This window comes from Podarcis tiliguerta (genome assembly GCF_965153285.1).
Source record: "Podarcis tiliguerta genome assembly, chromosome: 6".
NCBI classification, from domain to species: domain Eukaryota; kingdom Metazoa; phylum Chordata; class Lepidosauria; order Squamata; family Lacertidae; genus Podarcis; species Podarcis tiliguerta.
In genome coordinates, this window is record NC_139539.1 from 20,965,257 (window position 1) to 20,977,355 (window position 12,099).

Consider the following 12,099-nt stretch of genomic DNA (forward strand, 5'->3'; position numbering starts at 1 on the left):
GTTTTCAAGAAGTAGCCATTCTTTCAGCCAGCAAAAAGCTGCTGCTTCATAGTAAAGTTTCAAGTCTGGCAGGGCGAAGCCTCCTCTTTCCTATAAGGTTCTGCACTTAGGCAGAAACAACCAGCTGCACAAATATAAGATGGGGGACACCTGGCTTGCCAGAAGTACATGTGGAAAAGATCCAGGGCTCTTAGTAGACCACAAGCTTAACATGAGTCAATAGTGTGATGCCGCAGAAAAAAAGAGCTAATGCTGTTCTGTGCTGCATCCACAGAAGTATAGAGTCCAGATCAGGGGAAGTAATAGTACTGCTGTGTCAGACCACACCTGGAGTAGTCTAGATGTGTCCAGTTCCAGGTGCCTCAATTTAAGGAGGATATTGACAAGCTGGAATGTGCCCAGAGGGGTGGGGCCAAGATGATCAAGGGTCTGGAAACCAAGCCTTATGAGGGAGTTGGGCATGTTTAGCCTGGAAAAGAGGCTAAAAGGGATCAAGCTTGCTTAGTCCTGCTCTGGAGGGTAGGACTCAAACCAATGGATTCAACTTACAAGACGATAGAATCCAACTAAGCACCAGGAAGAACTTTCTGATGATAAGAGCTGTTTAATAGTAGAACGAACTCTCTTGGAAGGTGGTGGACACTCCTTCCTTGGAGGTTTTTAAGCAGAGGTTTTGTTGAGATTCTTGCATTACAGATGGTTAGACTAGATGACCCTTGGGATCCCTTCAAACTCTACAGTTCTATTATTCTATGAACAGGGAGGCTAAGCAGGTTCGTGCGGTCCTGGTAAGCCATAGTTGGCTTACCGTGACATGCAAACTAGGCCTTTGTATGGATCAGATACAGGGTTGTTGCTGCTTTAGTATGAAGTAAATTAATGAAGACCTAGTTCTCAGTGGTAATTCTGGGTTGTACCGCTTGAGAATGAGTGGTACAAGTGGTTGTACTACTTAATTCACTTGAGAATTAAGTTCACATGCTTTTAATTGCATGCTCCTTCCTACAAAACATTCATTCCACACAAAGCAGTAGCATATCCGGGAGAATACTATGGTGACATGCTAATTTTTGAACTAGAGGGAATATTTTCTATGGTTGATCCTGTATTCTGAAGCTGTACAGCCCAGTCACATATTTACTGTACCAATGAAAGCTGGACTGGTGTTAGCTTGCATGATTACTTCACTTAATAGCTTTGGCTACTGGGTGCTAGAGTGTTCTTTATCCTGTAGATCCCTGATCAGCAACTCGTTCTGCTGGTGGGATATTTTCAATGAAAGATGAGCCAGACCTGCACAGCCACCCACCATGGACAGCTGAAAAGTTCCAATGCCAGAGCCACCATAACCTCCATAGGTTCATTTGCCTTCTGGCTTAGGAGTTACCAGTTGATGTTAAAAACTGTTGAAGTTAACACTGGAGCAAGTTGTCTATAATCTTATTCAGCAGCTCAATATGTGGCATGGAAGATTAATGTTTAGTCTTAATGTGGAGCAAGAAATGGCAATTTTTAAAAAACCTGGATGACAATATATTTACAGAAAAGTTTCAATTAGAAAGTATTTATGACAAGATTTTTAATTAAAGTTTCAGAGGCTGAGCTGACTTTGCCACCCGCAGTTACCACTCCCCAAATTTTACTCACTCGGAGCATTTGGATTTAATTCCAGCTCTTCGGTAATTGAAGTTGTCAGACTTGGCATTAATGGTGTGATTTCTGACAATGTGATACTAGCTGGTGAAAATTTCAATATTGCTTCTGCAAAGGGTTGCTAAATTAGCATTGCAACTTTTTAGTTGAGAGTTGAGAGTTGTAACACACAACCATTATTTTTTTCTTACAGTGCTGGACAACTTCACATTTTGCTTCTCCCCACCACCACCACTTTAGCTCAGTTGGTAGAGCATGAGACTCTTCATCTCAGGGTCAAGGGTTCGAGCCCCACATTGGGCAAAAAGATTCAACACATTCAGTTGAGATTCCTGCATTGCAGGGGGTTGGACGAGAAGACCCTCAGAATCCCTTCCAACTCTACCATTCTATTATTTATCTATGATTCTATGAAATATCAAAACATTATTTTAGTAAGTGATTGTGCAGGAACACTGCATGGCAATATATTTTGCAATGTTACGGAGCAGTTTTCCTTTATTTGATGTGTGTGTTTCGCCCAGTCATTTCTGCAGATCCCTTGTAATGTGTGAAATGCTTTAGTGTCCTCATAAGTCCATCCTGATGAAGCAGGCCATTAATGTTCTCATGTTACATTTTTGGAGGGGGAGAGACTGAGAGAACTTGATTTGCCCAAGGCTGTCCTAGGAGTCTCTTGCTGAACTCAAATTGAACTTTAGTCTCCCAGGCCCAAATCCAGGCAGTACTGTCTATTGGACCATACTTGATGAGAAAACTGACAAGCTCCTTGTATGTTAGTCGAGGAGAATAAAGAGCTCCTGTGTTGAATTATCATACTGATTGGTTGGTGCTCTTGCAAAGCATGTCTTTGATACTGACAGCATGTGGCATCATTGTGTGGAAACATAGCAGCTGAATCATATAACCATAGAATTGTAGAGTTGGAAGGGCCTGCAAGGTTCGTCTAATCCAACCCCATGCTATGAAGGAATCTCAACCAAATGTGGTGGACGTTTTCTGTGGCCGTGCCATACCATAGAAATAGGTGTTGGCTTATTGTAGGGTTTATCATCTTGGGATTCTCAACTTTCTTTTTACAGCAAAACCAAACCAAGTTTCTTGCCCGCAGGAGTGGTGCTCAGCAGAATTTTGCTGTGGATACTAGCTGGAGGCTTCAGTGCCTTAACTCTTGCCTTTTTCTGGGACTTGCAATTGCAGAATGAGCTATACAGATCTGTGTAATGTGCATCATGTAGAATTCCAGTTGCAGGATACAGCGCAGCATGTTTTTCAAGTAAGCACCAAACATACATAAACCCGGATGTATTGTTGGTGCAGAAAACTACAAAATTAACCTCTTTGTGGGCGGCAACGTATGGTGCTTTCTCTTTTCAGGAGAACTGAAAGGAAGCAAATATCCAGTGTTGACTCACCCATAAGGAGCCAAGATACACTGGTGTCCTCTGTATATGTCAAACAAAAAAATTCCAAGAGTTCCTAATTCTTAGAAAGACTTTATCTGTGGGTCAACTAAAAATGTCTGATCTTATGCCATGCCCTTTCAACACGAGTTTGCAAACATAAACAGGGCTTAGTTATTTGCAATGGAGACCACCTTCTGAAGAGGATGCTCACATTTTCAAAGCAGCAGCATTACAAAGTAACATCAGAACCGAACTGATGACAGCCTGGAAGCTTTTCCTACTCCAGAGGCAGCTGTTTTGCTTAGATTACAACGACCGATTAACACCCAACCAATGTCCTACAAAAGGAAGGAATCCGATTTCTTCCGCCTCTCCAAAGTTTGTGTTGGGAGGCAGTACGAAGTGAATTTTTGTTGGATGGCTTGGCGCTGTTGTAAAATATTTAAAGCTGCCCTATTTAAGATTGCACGGAAGGGGTACCCTGGATTTTTACCTTCCACTGATCTGTCACTTCACATCAGCTCTCAAGCTGTGGAAGTAGATTAGATCATATGTTTCTGTATTAAAGACTGTTGATATATAGGGCCTTGTCATTACAGTGGTTTTATTAAAGGAGGTTAGTGTCCCCAAGGGGGGAGTTAACATGTAGTGTTATTTCTGCACAGATGCCTCTGCCATTTAAAGGGGTTGTTTAAAATTGCGTTTTAATAGCAGAATGACAAAACAGTGATTCGACCTGGGTTTTGAGGGGAGGGAGAGAGGGTTCGCTTCACAAGATGGAGAGGAAAAAGCTGGTATCTGTGTCTTCCAAACTGTGTTCAGAGTTACATTTGGTCCACAAATGGCCACAAAAAAAGGGTGGTGAAGAGCGTTAACATTAGAGGAAAGAAGTAGGATGTGCAACAAAATGTTGCAGTGCATCCCCACACCCTAAAAGGAGTGCACCTGCTTGGGGCTCCAGAGAGCTTTGTCATGCTCTTCTGGCCCCATTTTGGGGGGGGGCAGGTGCAGTTTCATCTTCTATAATGACTTACCATGTTGTGAGATATAGCATTAGAGGGCTGGATGCCCAAATCTGAGCATTCTATAGTTATCAGGGAGGATGGAGATGGAGTTATGGAGAGTGGGCAAAAGAAATCACCCCTTTTTCATTCCGTCTTCATCAAAACAGCCTGATCTAGTGCAGGGGTGAACATAAGAAGACCCTACTGGTTTAGGCCCATGGTCCATCTCATCCAGCATCCTGTTATCAAAGTGGCCAAGTAGGTGCCTGTGGATCCAAGCACAAGAGCACTCTTCCCCATGCCCAGTGGTTTCAAAGCAGCTGGTGTTGAGAAGCATTACTGCTTTCATCCATGCAGGCAGAGCGCAGCCATCATGGCTCGTTGCCATTGATAATTCAGTCATCTTTTAAAGCCTTCCAGTTTGGTGGCCATCACTGCCTCCTGTGCAAGTGATGTCCGTAGTTACCATATTTTTCGCTCTATAGGATGCACCCGACCATAGGACGCACCTTGTTTTAGAGGGGGAGAACAAGGAAAAAAAATATTCTCCCCCTCTCTGCACAGCACCCCTTCAGCAAAGCGGGAGGAGAAACGGAGCCCCTTCCATTTCTCCTCCCGCTTCGCTGAAGGGGTGCTGCGCAGCTCTCCCTCTCCCACATTGCATTCGCCTTCAGTGAAGGCAACCCAAAGCCTCCGGAGCGTAGCGGGAATTCCTGCTGCACTCTGGAGGCTTCAGGCGGCTACCTTGGAAGCCTGGAGAGCAAGAGGGGTCGGTGTGCAGGCTTCAGTGAAGGCAAGCCCGGCTTTCCCCCACCAGCCCCAAAGAGCAGGTCGGCTCCCAGAGCTTGTCGGGGCTGGCAGGGGAAGCCTGGGTCCTCCCCCCCCCCCCCCAGCCTCAGGGACCAGCCCCAGGGACACACACTCCATAAGACGCACAGACATTTCCCCTTAGATTTTAAGAGGAAAAAAGTGTGCCTTATGGAGCGAAAAATACGGTAACTATGTGCTAAATGAAGAATTACTTTTTTTATCTGTCCTGAATCTTCCAACATTCATTCCCATTGGATGCCCATGAATTCTAGCATTATGAGAGATGGAGAAAAACTTTCCTCTATCACATTTTTCCATGCCATGTGCATCTTCCTACCCACTTATTTATTTGTTCATCACATGTATAATATCTCTGTTCTTTCTGCCATAGGGTGGTTAGCCAAATATCCCTATGTAGTGGGAAAAGCTAGCTCTCTTGATCCACTTTGTATTATCCTTTTAGTTTCATCTACTTTTGGGGGGGTTCGCCTACAGAGTGTAGACTTTAAAGCATCTTTTGGCTGTCATCCCTCTCTTAGGGACTAGGTTGTGATGCCATTTTACCACAGACTGGCCTAGAGCCACTTAGGTAATTGAGCACACCTGACCTTTGCTAACTTTGAATGGCTGATGGAGAGATAAAAGGAAATCCGCCGTGAGCCAGCTAAATATTCTCTAACGTGAGCCTCTTGTCTTGAAAATACATTGGTGCAGGCTTTAGTCAAGTTAAAACTCAGCATGCTGTAGCCTGCGGCTGCTCTCACTGGACACCTTTGTACCGGTTCAGGGGCTTAAGGGCACACAGGTGTGGGACTGGCATCCCCCCAAACATGAAGGCATCTCTTCAATGGCAGGAGAAGGTTGATGGCAACTTGACCTTGTGGCTACTAGAGAGAACTCTGAATTAAGAGAGGCCTGTTCTGCTTCAGTCTTGCATAACAAATCTTATAATTGCTGCAGATATGATACAGAGCCATTTTTGTCTGTTCCAAAATGGCTTAGGAGAGCTCCACTCAAATGCAAACATGTCCACCCCTTTAGAAACTTCCCATATCCTGTAAAAGCTTAAGTCTCGCTCTCCCTCCCTCCCCCAGTCTGCCCATTCTTTAAGAAATTTTGCATGCTATTCTAACGATAGAAACCATTATGGGGTGCATAGATTTGTGAAAAGCCTTTGAAGGACAAATTGAAATCTGAACTACAACTGCTTGTGGGATAAATTCCCGAGGGGGCGGCATTCCCAAGTGGAAAGAGTGGAAATGGCAACCGGTTGGAATTCTTATAGGGTGTTCCTGTTAATGTTTGATCACTTCCTACTAAGAGTACACATTACTTTCATAATGAGGTATTGAAAAATATGGAGCCCATCTGCTCTGTTCGCGACTATCATAAATTGCGCTACTCACCCTTCAACAGCAGGCCCCAGGGCAGGCTGCAACAATTTAAAATTTAAAATGGTTAAAAAAGGTTGCAATCGCTGAAATAGGGCGGGGGCTGAAAAAAAGACACCTCAGGTGTCAAAGGCAAGGGTGAAGAGATGCATCTTCATCATTCAGTATACCTGAAGGAGCGTCTCCACCCCCATCGTTCTGCCCGGACGCTGAGGTCCGGCGCCGAGGGCCTTCTGGCAGTTCCCTCATTGCGAGAAGTGAGGCTACAGGGAACCAGGCAGAGGGCCTTCTCAGGAGTGGCACCTGTCCTGTGGAACGCCCTCCCATCAGATGTCAAAGATATAAACAACTACCTGGCATTTAGAAGACATCTGAAGGCAGCCCTGTTTAGGGAAATTTTTAATGTATGACATTTTAGTGTATTTTTGGTCTTTGTGGAAGCCGCCCAGAGTGGCTGGGGAAACCCAGCCAGATGGGCGGGGTACAAATAATAAATTATTCTTATTATTATTCACAGAAGGCTTCATGGTGAAGAAGCCAGATGAAGCTCTGTGGAGAAGGAATTCCACAACATGGGGGCTGCCACAAAGAATGCTCTCTCTTGTGAACATGTGAGCAGAGCTTTTTTTTCAGCTGGAATTCCCCGGAACTGAGTTCCGGCACCTCTCTGTGCACCAAAGGCTGTGGTCAGCACGGCAAGTTCTGGCACCTCTTTTTCTAGAAAAAAAAAGTCCTGCTTGTGAGTGAGGTGGAACTATTAAGATCAGGAGTAGGGACCCTCTTAACACTTGGGAGAGTTAGGTGGGAAGTCAGCCATCTTTCAGATATTTGGGGGCTAAGTCGTTTTAAACACTAACTTGAGAAACTTGAACTGGGCCCAGATAAGCATTTTTAATCCAGTCCACACTGTCTCCCCACCTTCCCCATTTCCTTGTACTTAACTTATTTTTAGTTCATCACGAGAGAGAGAGAAAGAGAGAGAGAGAGAGAGAGAGAGAGAGAGAGAGAGAGAGAGAGACTAGTATTTGGAGTGATCTGTGGATCAACCTGTGAGTATTTTTAAAGCAGCCTACAAAACGAGGACTCCCCCCATCTAAAGTTTAGCAGGTCTTAATCTGTTGAATAGATAGACAATACATAGAATCCCTGGCAATTTCATACCTGTTGGATGGAAAACACAGAAGTGACAAGCAACAGAAGAGTCGCCATGGCTCCCATTGGAAGCAAAATGGATGCTAATAACTGAAACTAGTTCAATAACAATGAAAATGGCTGAGATGATGAATAATTAGATAAAGTGAATGGAATGGCTGGGTTAAGTAGGGAGAGGACTCGAGTACTTATCCTCCTAGAGGAGGCAGTATCTCACTTAGAGTATGGATAAACACTCTATTGCACTGATTCTTATATTCTTCCCTCCATGGGGATGGGGCGCATGGAAGCATAAGACTCGCCCTCCCTCTCCTTTCAGGTTGCATGAGCAAGACCTGTATGTTCATTGTGATTGCCTTTGCTTGTGGACCCACCTTATGTACTAAAAATCAATAAAGTTGTGTGATTTAAAAATCTAGGAAGCTGCTGTATATCAGGTCAGGCTGTTGGTCCCTCTAACCCAGTTTGTGTATTCTGACTGGCTGTGCTCTCCAGAGTCTTGGGCACAGATTTTCCCCATCACCAGCTACTTGAACCTTCCCCAAATAAAAGTAGATTGAAAGTGTTGCCTTCAGCATGCAAAGCATTACAGCTGAGTTTTGGCCCTTTCCCTGATTGCATTAGAAGAGGATTAGAACAGTACATCTCTTGAGTCTTTCCTTAATCCACTCACAGAGCAATGATTATCAGAACAAAGTGATAGTTTTGAAGTTCCTTTGCCCCAAATTGTTTTCTTTGCTGGTTCACTGTGATACAGAATTTGTTTTCATCGTTGTTGTTTTTAAAAACACCACCGAAAATTGTTCGGCTTATAAACAAACACACACACACACAAAATGTAGCTAACAATCTGCCACAGGGGTAGCCTGAGAGCCATACTGAGCAGTAGCAGATTCCCTGAGCAGACCTAGGATTCTATATATACAGTATGAGGCAATTAAGTCCTAAAACTGAAAGGTTAAAAAGATCTTTTTTAAAAAAGTTGAGGGATTTAATTCCAAAGCTACTTACACTACCGTGAAGATGTAACCAGCAGGAGATATTTGGCACAGCCTTCTCCGCCCTCGCTGGTTAAAACAACTATGCTCCTTTTATCATAAAGTGGCTTCTTTTGTCTTACGTGCAATGAAACTTTCTGACAAAGCAGAGCAATGAGCTTTCAGCTCTCGGTCTCTTTTTGATGACACGGTGGTGCTTTTTCTTTCCTCAGGTTCAATGCAAGTGATGAATAAGACAAGGAGGATCATGGAACAGGGAGGTGCTCACTTCATCAATGCCTTCGTGACAACACCTATGTGCTGCCCGTCCCGCTCCTCAATTCTCACAGGGAAGTACGTCCACAATCACAACACCTACACCAACAATGAAAACTGCTCCTCTCCATCTTGGCAGGCCCAGCATGAAATCCGCACGTTTGCAGTGTACCTCAATAACACAGGCTATAGAACAGGTAAGACCAAAATGGGTGAGCTGGTAGGTTTTTCAGCCCTATGTCTCACCCCTGAGGCTATCAGCTTTGGCACTTGAAGGAATACAATGCATAACTTCTCCTAGTCTCTTGTCATCTGCCCGACAAACCCAGAATTCATTTATGCAGAGACAGATCTCCATTAAACTCACTGGATATCGCTAGTGTTGGGATGAAGAATATGACAGAAGATATTTTATGTGTCTTACTATGAAATAGGGTGAAATAGGTACTGGGCACATTATCAAGGGAGCTGAGTGACAGGTGTGATCCATGGCAACAGTCCACCACCCAGAGGGATGGCAGAGGAATTTGGTCTGGTTAGCATTTTAATGCCAACCTACCCAACAGACATTTCCTGAAACTATATGTGAACCAAAACATAAATTTCCTTTGAAATTCGCACTTCTCTGAATTTTCTTGTGCATTCCCCAGGTGTGTACGAAATGCATATATTAGGGGAGCAGGTGCAAAAATTACTGAAAGTAACATACGAAAGGGGAAATTGCTTGTAAAAAAATGTGTCTGTTTGGAGAAATGAGTACTTACGTAAATGCTGTCAAAATTTGCAAACCGATGTGGAAATGTGATTAGCTGAAAATAAGATGGGGGGGGGGTGAGAGTAACTGAAAGAAACCAAAATGGACAGATTCATCCATCATTACTACCAGGAAGTGCTTCTGCTCAAGTCCTGTTTGAAAGGAGTGAGAATTGCACAAGATCAAATGAATGTTGTTACGCAACTCCTGTTCCTTTCAACGCCACTTGGGCAGAATGCTTGTAGATGGGCATTTTAGTTTGTGTGTGTGTGGAAAGGGACAGCATTTGGACTTCTGTCATGGGATTCAAACTATATTGGGCCAGTTTTGATTACTTTAAAACAGAGGTGCTAACTCAGATGGGCTAGAGGCTCATATTGTTTACCCAGCACCTGTCTCTCATCCATTCTTTGTTCACTCATTTTGATGGTGGAGGAACACATGGGTCAGCTTTTTAAATAAATAGATGATAGATAGATGATAGATAGATAGATAGATAGATAGATAGATAGATAGATATAGTAATCATCCAATTCCATACTGCCTTTCTTCCTCATCTTGCCTGTTCAAACAGCACATCTCTAATCATCAGCTTCCCCTCCCCTGGGCCTGAACACTACCCTTGCAAATCCAAAATCCCTATCATCTAAGCCCCTTTCCTCCATACCGTTGCTTTCTCTCCAAAATTGTCTTGAATTTAGTCTACCAAAATGGCTGCCAACATCCATCATGTCCCTCTGGAGCTCTCTTATTTCCTTTATGGCAGAGGAAGCTGCAACTGCCAACTGCATTTTGAACTATTCCATTGAAGTAGCTTGTCACCAACAGTACCCTGAATCCAGGGTTGGTCTACATGCAAGAAGAAAACACTATAAATAAGTCATAAATTAAATCAGCATAACAAAAGAAAAGAAAAACAGTATGGAAAATCGCATAGAATTTTTTTTGCTCTCCAGCGCCATCTGGTGTCGCATGTTTATAGCACATTCAGAACACTGTTTTTTAACTAATGTAGCTGAGCCTCCAGTCTAGTGGTCTCAGAGCCATTGTTGCACTTCTGCAGCATCGAGAATTACAACATTCAAGGCTTGGAGCCAGTGTGGTTAAGAGCAGTAGTCTCGTAATCTGGGGAACCGGGATCGCGTCTCCACTCCTCCACATGCAGCTGCTGGGTGACCTTGGGCCAGTCACACTTCTTTGAAGTCTCTCAGCCCCACTCACCTCACAGAGTGTTTGTTGTGGGGGAGGAAGGGAAAGGAGAATGTAAGCCGCTTTGAGACTCCTGAAGGGGAGTGAAAGGCGGGATATCAAATCCAAACTCTTGAGCTAATGCCCACCACTACTTTGGAGCAAACTCTGGATCCACATTTCTGTCTTGCAGGCTGGCAGGAGACCTTGGTGATTAAGGTAGTGTAATCATTGCCATCTTATGGCAAGTCAAGCGGGTGTGTTTTCATACCATTCTTGTGTCTGAGTGCTGTTTTGGGAGGTGAAGAGCAATAATTAATACTTATGCTCTGTGGAACAGTAGAGTTGCCTGTCTAGACGGAAGCCTTGAGGTGTTAGTGCAATTTAAAAGTTGACTAGTAAACATAGTAATATTACTTTCTAGCTTCTCGTGTTGCTTCTACTCAGCAGCCAGACTAGGAACGTGTCTTTGTACAAATTAGATAATTTCCTTGCTTTGTTCTGTTCAGTTAAAGACCCTGAATTAGTCTGCGATTGAATAAATTGAGGGAAGTGTAGACACCCTATTACTCTGTAGCTGTTTCCTTTTGTTTTATTAATAAGGGCATTAATGTTTTGGGGCCTACAAAATGTGCCACAGAGAAAAGTTAACACCTGCTTTTGTCCATCCTGTGCGTACTGGATTTGTTGTTGTTTGATCACGCCAATCCCAGCTGTCTGAGCGTCCTGGAGCCAAATTGTGAAAAACCGTGTCATGCTCATGCGCAGCTCTGAATTCCTAGCATTGATTCTAGGTGAATAAGTTCAGGTACAAGTTACGTTGAATATGCAGTGAAAACTCCCTGGATATTGAGCTGCACCTAGTGAGTGCACCTTGCAAACCGTCGTTTTAATTTGAATATGCTTTTATCCCTTTGATTATGTCAGAGGTGCAAATGAGCTGCACAAAGTGGCTTTTTGCAAACCTTCCTGTGCTGCTTTTGGAGGTTGAGAGAGAGAGGATCAGCACTGATTGGGTGGGGGAAGCAGTTTCCATTGAATGAAAACTGCTTCCTGCTCCTTGAGCAAGGTGTGTTCCTACCATCCATCAGCTGATGGGGCGTTTGAAACACACCTTGCTCCGGCAAAGAAACAATTGGGAGACCACCCTCAGCTCCTGATTGTACCTTTGAAACCCCACCTTTACCCACCCCATACCTGGTGCCATGTATTAATAATAATAATAATAATAATAATAATAATAATAATAATTTGTTTTAAGTTGTTTTAAGCTGTTTTTAATATTGTGTAATATTTTAATATTAATGTTGTGTTTCACTTGTTGTAACTCGCCCTGGGTAAAGAGTGGGTTGATAATGATGATGATGCACACTATATCAAACTTGGCATGGTGGGCCAAGTTAGGTCTGCAAACTGGTGGTTCCACACCTAGATTTTGGAACATATAAACAAAATCTATTACAGTGGTACCTCAGGTTACATACGCTT

The 12,099-nt window shown here is 43.6% G+C and overlaps 1 protein-coding gene across 7 annotated transcripts in view; it reads left to right on the forward strand.

Moving 5' to 3' along the window:
• SULF2 (sulfatase 2) overlaps positions 1 to 12,099 on the forward strand; it is a 265,789-nt gene that overhangs the window by 191,082 nt on the left and 62,608 nt on the right. For all 7 annotated transcript variants that reach the window (XM_083446839.1, XM_083446841.1, XM_083446838.1 and 4 more), the window contains one exon: positions 8,627 to 8,866. In XM_083446839.1, the coding sequence (XP_083302965.1) occupies positions 8,627 to 8,866 (240 nt within the window). The remainder of the gene's footprint in view (positions 1 to 8,626; positions 8,867 to 12,099) is intronic.